The 14,778-nt window shown below is 42.6% G+C and overlaps 1 protein-coding gene and 1 non-coding gene across 2 annotated transcripts; one reads left to right on the top strand and one right to left on the bottom strand.

Annotated features, from left to right (window-relative positions):
* The first annotated feature begins 2,706 nt into the window (after positions 1 to 2,706).
* LOC140278243 (S-adenosylmethionine synthase-like) lies at positions 2,707 to 12,922 on the top strand. The gene is made up of 9 exons (XM_072373203.1): positions 2,707 to 2,823; positions 4,297 to 4,374; positions 5,740 to 5,862; positions 7,691 to 7,803; positions 7,891 to 8,034; positions 9,770 to 9,988; positions 10,458 to 10,640; positions 12,565 to 12,698; positions 12,806 to 12,922. Exons 1-9 carry the CDS (start codon positions 2,733 to 2,735, stop codon positions 12,906 to 12,908), a joined length of 1,188 nt encoding a protein of 395 aa, XP_072229304.1. The 5' UTR covers positions 2,707 to 2,732; the 3' UTR covers positions 12,909 to 12,922.
* trnae-uuc (transfer RNA glutamic acid (anticodon UUC)) lies at positions 3,707 to 3,778 on the bottom strand. Its single transcript has one exon. It is a non-coding gene; the product is annotated as a tRNA-Glu (tRNA).
* Positions 12,923 to 14,778: the final 1,856 nt, after the last annotated feature.

Genomic DNA, 14,778 nt, shown 5'->3' with positions numbered 1-14,778 from the left:
TCTGGGAAAAGTCAGGGATGTATGATCAAATCAACCTGCCGGTGGTAAAAATGTGAAGAAGCAGTAGAACTTGGAGCGCAGTGATGAGAACCCATGAAAACCACACCAGGGATGCTTCATCCACACCTTCACAGGTGCCCCAACACCACCCCCAGACTCCTGCGCTGCCACAAAAAGGCCAGCGAGCCAGAGGGCTGCACATTCCAGGGTTTTTCCAAGGCAACAAATACCTCAATTATACAAAAATGCTGAATTTGGAAACACAATGAATTTATATGACAGTTTGATTGAAACAATGACACATTTCACAGAAATTCTCCCTGATCTAATGAAGGAAACACACAAATCATTTAAACTCAACTACTGTGCAGCATTTTTAGCCAGACTTTCCCTTGTTGTTACAAAGCCTTTTTTTTTGTTTACGTCTCACACACTTTTAAAAGTTTTTAAGGGTTTTAAAGCTCTGCAGAAGGCTGAGGACGACCCATTCATTTGAATCCGCTGTGCTGGAGCAGGGAAACATGGAAAACAAGCAGGGCGGTGTGCCTTGAGGACCAGGGTTGGGAAACACTGCTTCAGGGCACCACTCTCTTTGTCACTCCTGTTCAGATTCAATGCAAAAACCCCTCAGCTACAGCACTGATGGCTGATGTTGCTCTCTTTGAGGGAGATTTTGATCTTTCTCTTGGTATCTCTTTATTTAAATGTAGTTATTTGAGGGTTTTTTGTGGACATTTGGGCTTTGTAATAATATCTGCTGTATAGTTTGTCATTTCATACATTTAATTCCTGTTTTTCAACCAATGTTTGGTGGGACGATATGCTTTGGTCACGATTCTTGATAATTGTGATTCGATATAATCAGTAATTGCAATTTTCTTTTCCTCCTTAAAAAACAAACAAGTTGAATCATACACTTCTAGAGATGATAAACCATGAATGCTGTTCCCATAAACAAATGCTCATCAGTCTGTGTCAGTCAGTCCAGCAGCTGACTTGTATTTGAACTGAGACAAAAAAGGTACTTAAAGGGGAACTCCGGTATTTTTAAACCTGGACCTTATTTCTGGCATGAAATACGTTCATCTACTCACCGAGAACAGTTTGGTGAAAGTCGGCGTCCTTCAGAAGATATTTAGATAACTGGAGATCCATATAACGGAGTGAACGGGGCTTAGAGGATGCAGCCTCTAAATAAGGCATTATCTGTCTTTATTTCACCAATACTTTAAGAAGAATGAATGAATGAACGTGTGCTATAGCTCTGTTAGCTCATAGCTGCTGTTATGTGGCTACTTGCAGCTATAGGAGAGCTAACGGAGGGATTTCTACACAGGCACTCTACTGGACGACCCTCCGTTATATGGATCTCGAGTTATCTAAATACCCTCCTTTCGCCAAACTGTTCTCGGTGAGTAGATGAACGTATTTCATGCCAGAAATAAGGTCTAGGTTTAAAAATACTGGAGTTCCCCTTTAAGATGTACAGCATTTTTTAAAGTTTGCAGTTACAAAATGGATTGAAATGTCCACACAGCACAAATGTGGGCGAGTTTTAACGTAACGTAATGAATTGTTCAATAGATTAACCTACATGTTCTTCAATAATAAGTAAAGTGCTCTGACTACTCAGTGCTCTGTGAAGTAGTGTTGTAAGATAAAAATAAAACACTTGGCCAAAATAGAGCCTCTAAAAGAAAAAAACAACACAAATGTCATATAATCGATTCCGGGTAGAAAAATCTATTTTTTTTAAATCACCCCATTAAAAAATCACGATATGTACATGAATGAATTTTTCCCCCACCCCTAATGTTTGACAGATTCAACAACAGGATAATGATGGAGCACCTAAATCCCCTTTGGTTTGCCCCATGTGGTGCAGGCTGAAGTTTCTACCAGGGCTTTAACAGCCTAACTGTCACCAAAGGTCTGTGAATTTATCAAAACAGAAAACAGAGCCGTACCTGCAAGATGATGCAAAGATCTCACAGAATTCTCAGAGGATTTTTACAAGGATAAAGGACACCAAAAGATGCTTAGCTGCTGCAGAAAAACAAACTGTGGTACTGTACTCAGGAGACGTGTTAACTCCTCCTTTTTGTCTTTGAAACTGAAAGAAAACTAAACTTTAGTTATTTACACCTTTACAAATTTCAGTCAGTTTGGGACGGTGTCATTTCATCGCTCAGTTTTAGAGCATCCGGCACATCTGTGCTTCATACTGTCTTGGTAATGATGCTAAGCCTTTTACAGGCTGCAACCTGATCTCTCAGACTCATGTGCAGTGTCCACATATATGTGAGAAACCAGGCTGCTTTTACAAATCTGTCTTTTCACCTGAAATCTGACTTCCCAGCTCGATCTGAAACCTCAGCGGCCCCATGAAGCACAGAGTGGGCATGAATGAAACAATGGAGGAGCTTCAAATTAATCCTTTTGTTGACATGATTTCCTCCAGGGGTCTGAAGCTGAGTCCAGTTTCTGGAAAAAAAAAAGGGAACATAAAGCAAGGGAAGAGTTAAAAAGAAGAGGAAAAAGCAATCCCACCCTCCCCTTCTCTGCCTCTGAATGGTCTAACCCAGAAGTTCACATGGTGCCCTGCCCCCATGTGTATGTTGTCTTTGCCTTATTTAGCGCAGGGTCATCCGGCTGCTGCGAGATCAGACGCACACACACCACATCGTGTGCCTGAACAGCGTTTTCCCAGTTCAGCTCTTAGAGGAATAAAGATGAACGGTACGATGGACGGGAACTACGACCACGGTCCTCACGACGGGTCCTTCATGTTTACCTCCGAGTCTGTGGGAGAGGGACATCCCGGTGAGTGGAGGACCCCCTTTCTGTGCAGCGTTATGCGAAACTCTTTCATGTTTCAGTGATCATTGATGATTCTGAGGAATGTTCAGAATCCAGAGCAGAGCATGGAGGCGCCGCACCGGTCTGCGAAGCCTCATGGCACCAACTTCTGGGGTGATTCCTCTAGTTCCTCCAATGTGATGCAAACTAAATGTAACACTTATGAAGGCGGATTTACCCAGTTTTCATCACTTTTTCAAGTTGTGCAGCAGTTGCAAGTGATGCTTCTTAGAGCAAAGAAGTTTAAACTGCAACTGATTTATGTCGATTAAACTTAAACCGAAGTTTCTGATTCAAGAATTCAAGATTGAATACTTTATTACCATGTAAATAGAGTTAAATTGACTTTGTTTTGGTTGCTCCACCTTATTCAAACAAAGAAAACTCTAAATAAAATGCATAAAAGAATGTAACAGGGGGTAAAATCAGTCTTTACTGGCAGGGAGAAAATTTAAAAAAAGGAGTGATTTCATTTTAAAAAACGACAAATTGACTAGATTTTAGAAATCAAGGTTGATAAATGTGACCAGTTTAGTCTAATTAACAACTGTTCAAGTAAGTTTGAAATGTACTTCCACATGTTCTGCCCGTGTTAAACTCAAAGTAAACTAAAATAACTTCAATATTCTTCACTTGAACGTTATGTTTTTTGATTGTATCTCTATGTTATAGTCACACTATTTGGAGTGTTTTTAAACATAAAATCTCATACTTATTCCTCTGGCAAGGATGTGGGCTACCACCAGCTGTCAGTTTTACCAATCTTTGAGTGGGAATCAAACTGCCAACCTTCTGGTTATGGGATGACCGAGTCTAACCACTGAGCCACAGCCATCCTAATTTATTGTTCCCATACCGGGAGTTGAACCCGGGCCGCCTGGGTGAAAACCAGGAATCCTAACCGCTAGACCATATGAGACCTGTCTGCAATCAATTCGAATTATCTCTTTTTAATGTAATTCTATGTGAGATTTTACAATTCTACCTCCAAAAATGTTGTTTCTTGCATTTAATTTACAGATTAACAAAAGTTTGTTATTAGGACCTCGATTTCAGCTGCTTTCTATGAAGTATTTTCACTTTAAAAAAGGTCAAATAACACATGATCTGCTGCAAAGAATGATATATGTGTGAGTTTATGTTTAGAAACTTCATCTTGTTTAAGGAGCAGATTGTAAAGCGGGGGCATAAAAGTACAATACTTTGGTACAAAGTAGGAATCTGAGGGCAGTGCAGCAGCACTTTGATGATCTGATGGAGTGCAGCGTGACACACTGATATGTAATCACCCCACCAAAGTCTATTCATAGGATTGATGCGTAGTGCTGAAAGGTGATATTTCCCTGCTCTGCCCTCACCAGGAATCTGACCTCAGAAGGTCACACCTCGGGACACATGCAGATGTTGATCCTTTTAAAGCTTTATTTTTCCTCCCAGATAAGATATGTGACCAAATCAGTGATGCTGTGCTGGACGCTCATCTGAGGCAAGACCCTGAGGCTAAAGTGGCTTGTGGTGAGTAGCGGGTTGAGTTTTTGTCCAGCAGAGGGAAGCAATACGCCAGAAAGAGTGAAGTGTGTTTTATTATGACTGGAAGGAAGGAAAGGAGCAAGATGGGTGTGCCATGTTAGTGAATTAGTGATGGGTTAATTATTTCAACAGTTTGAGGCCAGTCTGGGTTAAAGGATCGATAGTTTAAGCCATTAAAAGTGCAGATATTTTAATTCCACTGCAGATGTGAAGCCTTGAGAATGACCAGAATATGATGGATCTGAAGGGTAAAACAAATGTTTGGTTTGAATGTTCCTCTTTTCTTTACTGCTGCTGTGTTTTGCTGTTTTCATGCTTTCATTGTTTCTCTAAACTCTTGTTTTTTTAGTTGTGTTTCATCCAAAGTTGTTCGTTTTGTGCCACAGAACCACCTCATTAGAAGGAGCTTTATGAAGTCTGACAGTTGTCCTCAAGTGATGAACAATGCCGGCTTGAAAATGAAAAGAATGTGTTTGTGCAAAGTCAGAAACAAGTGAGCCTATCAGACTTCTGCAGCTCCTCATAATCTCCCCTGCAGACATCAGACCACAGGATGAAACACTTCTGAGTTGTGGTGCCGGGCCTTCCCGGTCCTGCCTGTTTCACTGCTCCAGCACCCCTGATTCAGAGGCTTTCGGAGAGCTTGATGAGAAGCTGATGAGCTGATTCATTTGTCTGGATCAGGTGTGTTGGAACAGCGAAATGTGGGCTGAGAAATCAGTTAAATGTTCGTGGTCCAACAGCTTTGTGGATGATGTCGGCATCAGGTTTGTGACATTAACCCTTTAACCTCTACAAAAAAGAAAGGAAAAAGGTTTCTTTGCATTTCTTTAATTTCCTTGGCTCAATAATAACCATAATCAATGTTTTAGGTGACACTTACAAGTATAACATTTTGTGAAAGTAATGTCATAACACAATCTTTCTTTTAGCGTTACATAAACCGAGTTTCAGAGAAGGTTCACCTCTAATCTTTGATTGGACAGATCATAGAGGGTGAAAGATGTGCTCTCTGAGCAGGATGTTAAAGAGTTAAACCCTCGTTAATGATTATGCTCTATAAATCTGTAAACCTGCACAGTTTGAACGTGTTCTGGTATTACTGGTAAGCTAGCTCTGCTCCAGTGAAGGCTACCAGATTTAGGGTGGATTTGGGTCGGGTTTGGATGAGAACTGACAAATTTAGCCGCCTTTGGTCCAATTAAAGTTTACAATTAGTGACCTGAAGTCTAACTAAACACCTAAGGTCTGATATCAGTAAAATGCACAGGGGCTTGTTCGAGTTCTGCATTTATACCTGGGTTGGTATTTGGGTCATTAAGGGACCAAAGCATCTGTGTGTTGAAACAGAGACGGTGTGTAAGACGGGGATGGTGATGCTTTGTGGAGAGATCACGTCACGAGCGTGCGTAGACTACCAGAGAGTGGTGAGAGACGTCATCAGGGACATCGGCTATGACAACTCAAAGAAAGGTGAGTGGAAACTAAGGTGTAGGAGAGAGATAACCGCGTCACTCCTGGACCTATTCGAGGAGTGTTCCAGAGGGTCAAGTTGCACCAGGTTAAGGTCAATTTGCACCAGGTTAGGGTCAGGTTGCACCAGGTTAGGGTCAAGTTGCACCAGGTTAGGGTCAGTTTGCACCAGGTTAGGGTCTAATTACACCAGGTTAGGGTCAGTTTGCACCAGGTTAGGGTCTAATTACACCAGGTTAGGGTCAGTTTGCACCAGGTTAGGGTCAAGTTGCACCAGGTTAGGGTCAAGTTGCACCAGGTTAGGGTCTAATTACACCAGGTTAGGGTCAGGTTGCACCAGGTTAGGGTCAGGTTGCACCAGGTTAGGGTCAATTTGCACCAGGTTAGGGTCAATTTGCACTAGGTTAGGGTCTAATTACACCAGGTTAGGGTCAGGTTGCACCAGGTTAGGGTCAAGTTGCACCAGGTTAGGGTCAATTTGCACCAGGTTAGGGTCAGGTTGCACCAGGTTAGGGTCGAGTTGCACCAGATTAGGGTCTAATTACACCAGGTTAGGGTCTAATTACACCAGGTTAGGGTCAGGTTGCACCAGGTTAGGGTCTAATTACACCAGGTTAGGGTCAGGTTGCACCAGGTTAGGGTCAAGTTGCACCAGGTTAGGGTCGAGTTGCACCAGGTTAGGGTCAATTTGCACCAGGTTAGGGTCGAGTTGCACCAGGTTAGGGTCAATTTGCCCCAGGTTAGGGTCGAGTTGCACCAAGTTAGGGTCGAGTTGCACCAGGTTAGGGTCAAGTTGCACCAGGTTAGGGTCAATTTGCACCAGGTTAGGGTCAAGTTGCACCACGTTAGGGTCAGTTTGCACCAGGTTAGGGTCAAGTTGCACCAGGTTAGGGTCAGGTTGCACCAGGTTAGGGTCGAGTTGCACCAGGTTAGGGTCAATTGGCCCCAGGTTAGGGTTGAGTTGCACCAGGTTAGAGTCAAGTTGCACCAGGTTAGGGTCAAGTTGTACCAGGTTAGGGTCAATTTGCACCAGGTTAGGGTCAATTTGCCCCAGGTTAGGGTCAATTTGCACCAGGTTAGGGTCAAGTTGCACCAGGTTAGGGTCAAGTTGCACCAGGTTAGGGTCAGGTTGCACCAGGTTAGGGTCAAGTTGCACCAGGTTAGGGTCGAGTTGCACCAGGTTAGGGTCAGTTTGCACCAGGTTAGGGTCAAGTTGCACCAGGTTAGGGTCAAGTTGCACCAGGTTAGGGTCAAATTGCACCAGGTTAGGGTCAATTTGCTCCATCTTGGGGTAAACTGACCATCTAATTTAATCTACATCAAATTAATATCTTACAAATAATTAAAAAGCATAAAACCTAACAGATTCCACCAAAGATTAGTCAATAAAAATGTATCAAAACTGAAGTAGAATGAATAAAGATGTCACTGAAACTAAATAACAATAATAAGTCAAAACCTGCCCAAATAAACTTAATTCAGACAATGATGAATGCAAACTCTAGATCCTCCAACCTCTAACCTTTAGGTAAAAAATAACAAGCTTGTGAATTCAGCAACAGCAGCCACCTGTACTTAAATAAAGAGCAGTTTTTCTCCTCAGATGTGCTTCTTCTTGTTACAGTTTGACATGAATGAAGCAAAAGGAACGGTCACATGACAATAAACGTAGATATAGATGTTGGCTCATCTTACCCACTGTCCCCGGCATCGCTGAGTGATCTTTAGGAGGAATCTCTGCTGATCACGGTGGCAGATTTGTAACAACACTCAGTTCAGTGTGTTTGTCTCGTCTCTTCTCACTGTCCATTTCTTTCTGTCTGTCCAGGCTTTGACTATAAGACCTGTAACGTGCTGGTGGCCCTGGAGCAGCAGTCTCCTGACATCGCACAGGGAGTTCACATCGATCGGGGGGAGAGCGACATTGGAGCCGGAGACCAGGTCACCCACATCCAGATGTTTCTTAAAGTCCAGTGAATTTGTCTGTAAATGTTCTGTGATCTGATTTTACTCACCGGATGTGGACAGGGTCTGATGTTTGGATACGCCACAGATGAGACCGAGGAGTGCATGCCCCTCACCATCGTCCTCGCCCACAAACTCAACGTTAAGATGGCCGAACTGAGACGAAACGGGACCGTCCCCTGGTTCCGCCCAGACTCCAAGACACAGGTGGGCTCGAAGTACGACGCAGCAGACACGGATTTTCTTTTTAAAAAAGCATAAAATGTGAAGATACTGTTTATTTTTACTTGACTGAAGGGAATACAAACAAAAATACATATGACAAGACACTGATCTCATCCGTGGTACAGAGAGCTACTGTCGTCTAATCAGGACATAATGAACAAATGGAGGATTTTTACTAATTCAACCAAAGTCTGAGGAGCCTCAAATGAAAGAAACCTCTGTTAACATCTGGGCTGACCTGCTGTTCCAGTTTAAAAGACTTATAATGAGGTCAGCTGTAATAAATAAGAGGACCTAGAACACTATCTGCACCTTTCAGTGGGCCTAAGATGGAGCCGTGTGGCACACCACAACTGAGTGGGGCTGCTGATAGATATTTTCTAAGAAGAGAATATAAAGTATTTGACAGTTTTTGCTTTTAAAACGACTGAAACCTCAATCATAAGAGTTGCTGATGTGCATGATGATGACATTGTTGGACAGATATTTCAAGTTACCAGCAGAGTTTTCCACTGAGGTTAAAGTTTAAAGGTTTTTACAGCAGAATGCTCTTCAAAAACATCTTGTTTAAGGATCAGATTGTAAAGCGGGGGCATAAAAGTACAATACTTTGGTACAAAGTAGGAATCTGACGTTTTGCTGACGTTCAAAATACCATCAACATTAAAAAGACAAGCAGAAATATGGCAGATTGTGTTATATATTGGTAATAAAGTGGTAATAAAGGTCCTCTCAGGCAGAGGGGGGTCGGAGGTGTTGGACTGACTTTAGTTTATAAAACAGGTCCATTTAGGTATGTTTAATCTAAATAAAGTGTTCTATAGATCAGCCTTTCTCACTCTGGGGTGCCTCCAAAAAAAGACCTATTCTAACATTCAATTAAAAAATAAATAAATAAAAATCTGACATTTCATATATAAATATATTTGATCACATAAATTAATTTTACATATGAATGGATTAATACAATTGTAAATTGATTTAAAATAGATAAATATGTAAAATTACCTATAAAATCTGTTTCACGTCGGCCCATCCATTGTCAATAGCCCACCGGGGTCAGCGTGACTGCGCAGTACTTTGTTTTATCATTTAACCACGAAAATACATTTGATTTCACAAAGAACAAGGAACAGGGATCATGGATGGTTTTGTAAAAAGAAAAGCCCGACAAGAACCGGACGTGACTGACTGTGAAACGGAGCCTCAGCCTGCTTCATGCTTCGTTTTTAATCAGATTTTACACTGGGGTGCCTTGAGATTTTATGCACTTTTGTTTGAAAAAGTTTGAGAAAGGCTGCTATAGATGCATCTCAGCTGGTTGCTGTGTCACTATGGATGAGGTGGAGGAGTTCTGGTTACAGATTTATCATATTAAAGGCAACGCTTTGTGTTTTCATCGGCTGGAGAGGAAGTCCAGTCAGCAAATCTCTGCGTTGGAGCTGAATATTTCACCTTCAGAATGTGCTTACCGGCAGACACAACCGGTGCACGCTGGTATGCAACATCCGAGCTGGGAGACTCCTTTCCTTTAACACTTCTGCAATGTCTCTGCGGTTTCATTTTGCACCGACGCTTTGAGCTCACAGCTCAGGCGACACTCCCAGAAGCTCAAATACGACAAGAGGAATGTTGAAATTCAAGACGGATATTTTGAGCTTAAATGAACACGTGCAGCATGTTGAGTTCTACGCTGAGCATCTGTTTCCTCCTGCAGGTGACGGTTCATTACACACAGGAAAACGGTGCTGTGATCCCAAACAGAGTCCACACCGTGGTGATCTCAGTGCAGCACGATGACGATGTGAGTCTGGAGGAGCAGAAGAAGGTCCTGAAGGAGAAGGTCATCAAAGCTGTGGTCCCTGCAAGGTATCTGGACGAGAACACCATCTATCACCTGCAGCCCAGCGGGCGCTTCGTGATCGGTGGACCGCAGGCAAGTTAAAGAGCAAAGATCCAGTAACGGCTTATTATAGAGTTTTTCCTCCACGTTTGTTCTCTTTAAAGATGATTTCTTTAATGATTTATGCACTTTAGCATGAAAACACAGTTATCGTGCAGAAGATGTGACGACACAAGCTTTGTTTTTCATGGTTTAGTTTCCTTAATAGTGTTGAAAAGTCAGTATTTAGTCCAGTGATACTGAGTGCTTTGTTTTAACAATTTCATTTGTTTAAATATTTGTCTTTTTCAAGAATCTCAAATAGGTTTTCTCGGTTTTATCCTTGTAAACTGGATATCTTTAGATTATTTGGACAATAATTTTGAATATTTGCTGGAAGTTGATACATATTGTTTGGGAGGAAGTGCGAAGCTGTGCCCTGGTCAGCTGCACATTTCCCACTTACACCTTCATTTAATCTCTGAACAGATCAATATTTAAGTCTTCTGTGATTCTCCATCAGGGTGATGCAGGAGTGACGGGTAGAAAGATCATCGTCGATACATACGGCGGCTGGGGGGCCCACGGGGGCGGCGCTTTCTCCGGGAAGGACTACACGAAGGTGGACCGCTCGGCTGCCTACGCTGCCCGCTGGGTGGCGAAGTCTCTGGTGACGTCCAAGCTGTGCCGGAGGGTGCTGGTGCAGGTGGGTTCAGCTCCAGCTGGGATCCTTCCACAGTGCACAAAGCATTTTGGTTTAAAAGTCGAATCAAACTCTAAAACTGATGCACAGAGCTGGATACAGACTCTCAGGGGGTTAAATGAACAACAGATTATATTTCAGTTTCATCTCTGAAATATAGCCGATGTGCAGGACTGACCAGCAGAGACTGGAAACCATTAGATGCAACTACTGCTGTACCAGAGGCTGAAAGCAAAGAGTCACCAAAATATACGTAATGTTGGATCATTTTTCAGTGTCTCTGATCAGTTTTGACGGTTTTATGTAAAAACTTAAAGGGCTTCTGTTTATTTACTGTGAAATCTGATCGTTTGGGTCACATTAGTGCAGAAATATATAAAACTCTACATGTTCTGATGGATCAGCACATTAACGCCTGTGGTTTTTCAGTTACTGTTAGCAGTTGCTCACAGTGTGAGTTCATAGTTCATGTGTTTTTGTTGAGTCTTGGTCAAAGCATCCAAGGCCAGTTTATTTGAGCACAATTCAAAGTGTTTTACAATCATTCCATAAAACATATCCATCCATCCATCCATCCATCCATCCATCCATCCATCCATCCATCCATCCATCCATCCATCCATCCATCCATCCATCCATCCATCCATCCATCCATCCATCCATCCATCCATCCATCCATCCATCCATCCATCCATCCATCCATCCATCCATCCATCCATCCATCCATCCATCCATCCATCCATCCATCCATCCATCCGGCTGGCAGCTGGAGCAGAGAAGCCCAGAGGTCCCCGTTTCTGGCCACTTCCGGCCAGCAGAGAGACATATCCTGGGTCTTCCCCGGGTCTCCTCCCAGTGGGACGGGCCCAGAACACCTCACCAGGGAGGCGTCCAGGAGGCATCCTAACCAGATGCCACCTCATCTGACTCCTCTCAATGCGGAGGAGCAGCGGTTCTACTCCGAGCCCCTCCCAGATGACTGAGCTTCTCACCCTATCTCTAAGGGAGGCCCAGACACCCTGCAGAGGAAGCCCATTTCGGCCGCTTGTATCCGTGATCTCGTTCTTTCGGTCTTTACCCACAGCTCGGGACCAAAGGTGAGGATGGGAACGTAGATTGACCAGTAAATAGAGAGCTTCGCCTTCTGGCTCAGCTCCTTCTTCACAGCGATGGGTCGGTGCAGAGCCTGAAACACTGCAGACGCTGCACCGATCCGCCGTCAATCTCCCGCTCCATTCGTCCCTCACTGTGAACAAGACCCCGAGATACTTGAACTCCTCCACTTGGGGAAGGATCTTATTCCCAACCCGGAGAGAGCATCCCACGTTTTTCTGGATGAGGACCATAGTCTCGGATTCCATAAAACATAAATTAATTAATTGAATTAAAAGCAAAGAGTGCAGACCGTTCCAGACTTTAGGAGCATAAAGCTGAAACGCAGCCTCAGCTTGTTCAGTCCTGACTCTGGGCACCAGCAGGAGACGCCTCCCTGAGGTCCTCAGAGTCCCAGCTGGTTCATATGGCTCTAACATATCAGAGATGTGCACGAGCAGAGCTGTTTTAAAGTCTATTCTCTGAGCTGTTTTAAAGTCTATTCTCTGAACTGTTTTAAAGTCTATTCTCTGAGCTGTTTTAAAGTCTATTCTCTGAGCTGTTTTAAAGTCTATTCTCTGAACTGTTTTAAAGTCTATTCTCTGAGCTGTTTTAAAGTCTATTCTCTGAGCTGTTTTAAAGTCTATTCTCTGAGCTGTTTTAAAGTCTATCCTCTGAGCGACAGGAAGCCAGTGCAGAGACCTGAGCACCGGACTAATGTGGTCGTATTTGCTGGTTCCTGTCAGGACTCGAGCAGCAGCATCCATCCAGATCTCCTAAAATCACACGTGTGGCTCAGGCTGAATTAAGAGCCGTTGCACCTGTCTGATTTCAGGTGGCGTATGCGATCGGAGTGGCCCACCCTCTGTCCATCTCCCTGTTCACGTACGGCTCCTCCCAGATGAGCGAGAAGGAGCTGCTGCAGATCGTTAACAGAAACTTCGACCTCAGACCCGGCGTCATTGTCAGGTCAGCATCATCCGACGCTTCCTGCATCTGCTTTGTTTTTATGTGGAGTGTGTGACCAGTTCATGCTAATGTTCAACCATACATGAAGGTTTGTGATTGTGCTGCAGTGACCTGGACCTAAAGAGACCAATCTACCAGAAGACAGCCTGCTATGGACACTTCGGCAGGAAGGAGTTCCCCTGGGAAGTCCCGAAGAACCTAAACGTTTAGTGTGTATGTGAGTAGAGTGTGAGTGATTTGTAGATGCATACACAGCTGTTCTCATGCGCCTGTAATCTAGTCTGACAGAGGCAGCTGCCAGTGATCAGGGGAGGGGGCGGAGGAAGGGACGGGTCTCAGTTCTCTTTGGTCATCTGACTGATCTGAGATGGTTGAGTTGGTTTCACACCAGATGGCTTCTTACATAAAACCGATTTTACTAATGTTGAAGGAACTCAGCTGCTATGAAAGGGGTTTCCTAACCCCTGCATGGCAACTAAGAACAGTTACACAGTGACTCACAAACAGATTGTTTCACACTTTAACTGGTTTATCTGTCCAGTAAAAGAGTGAATGACCAAATTCTAATGACATGCGTATGTTCGTAAAGACATTTCTGGGCCTTTATAATGTCTTAAAACCTGCAAAATGATTGTGTAATGATTCACTGACATAAGTCAGAATCCACTTTTAATTTTTAAAGATGCAGTTACACCCATGGATCAAATAAAATGTTCTATAAACTGGTCAATGGCCCAGTTCTGCTTTAATAATCCTGTTGACTGATCAGACCCAGATCATCGCTATGGAAACACTGGTGTCCAGTGGACTGAGCAGCTGGACACCAACGAAAAAACAAACTGACCACAAATTAGCCAAAACCCAACGAGGTCGAAGGGAATTACAGCATCTACTGTCTGAACAATGTGGCTTAGTGACCAAATCATACATAAGAGCTGCAGCGAATGATACCAACAAGAAAGAATTTAACCAAAAGATTTTTATATCGACGTAAAGAAAGAAAATAAAACAAGAACCATCAAATACATGATTTTCCCAGGCTACAAAACACCCAAAAATATCACGATTTTCTGCATTTTCATCAAATTAATCTATTGGAAAGAAGCTAACCAGCAACACAAAGTTGTTTTCATTCATAATTATTAAGAATATAAACCTGAAAGTAGTTTCATTAAGTGTAAATGACACTATTGAACCGAATGGAACATTTCTGTGTTAAATGTTTTCCGTTTATCTCGATGCCAGCGTCACTTTTTCTGCAGGTGTCAGTGTAAAGCTGGACTTTGTGGTTCTGTTTTTACAGTGAAAATCATGTCTCTTTCCTTAAAATGTTGTTGGTTTACTCTCAAAGTTCAGGTTCAAGGTGAAAATGCTGGAAAAGTTTGAGCTTCTTGTTCTTCGCTCAGACCTGCAGAAGTAACTGAAGCAAACTCGAGACGTGATCTCAGAAAATATACAAAAGACCAACAAATTTCAGGAAATAAATGCTGAAATTCATATTTGGGCATTTTCTCTCCACTAAAATATGGAATGTGAGCGAAATATCTTTTTTCTACACACAAAATGTGACTTTTCTATCGGATAAAACAACATGTTGTCTTGAAACTTCACACATCTACACAAATACACTACATATAGAGCAGCAGAAATAATATTATCTGGAAATAGTTCAAAGTTTTTAACGTCTGGCTTCTAAAAAACTCAAATCACTTGTGTTTTATGGTGCTTTTTATAGTCTTAATCTTCTTTATTTAGCTGAAAAACATGAACGTGATGAGCAGTGAACAGAAGCATTGAGTTAAAAAGCTTTTAATTAACTTGTAAAACAATGCAGAGCTGAGCAAAGATGAGATGAAAACAACTGTTGGGTGTCTCTATTCTTCATCTTTTTGTTTTCAGTCAGAAATAAGTGCAGAAGCACGAGTTTCTGTGCTCCAGGTTTAATTAGCAGTTTTTTTATCATATTTGGCTTAAATCGTGTGGAAACCTTTTGTCTACAAATGAGGTGTAAACACAGCGAATGTCCCAAAGAATAAACACAAACTCTTCTGTCTTTTCACGACAAATTTCAATTAAAAAT

This window comes from Leuresthes tenuis, unplaced genomic scaffold (genome assembly GCF_036924035.1).
Source record: "Leuresthes tenuis unplaced genomic scaffold, fLeuTen1.0.hap1 SCAF_20, whole genome shotgun sequence".
Lineage (NCBI taxonomy): Eukaryota > Metazoa > Chordata > Actinopteri > Atheriniformes > Atherinopsidae > Leuresthes > Leuresthes tenuis.
Note: the sequence above shows the minus strand (reverse complement) of the source record. Positions and strands in the feature narration are given on the sequence as shown.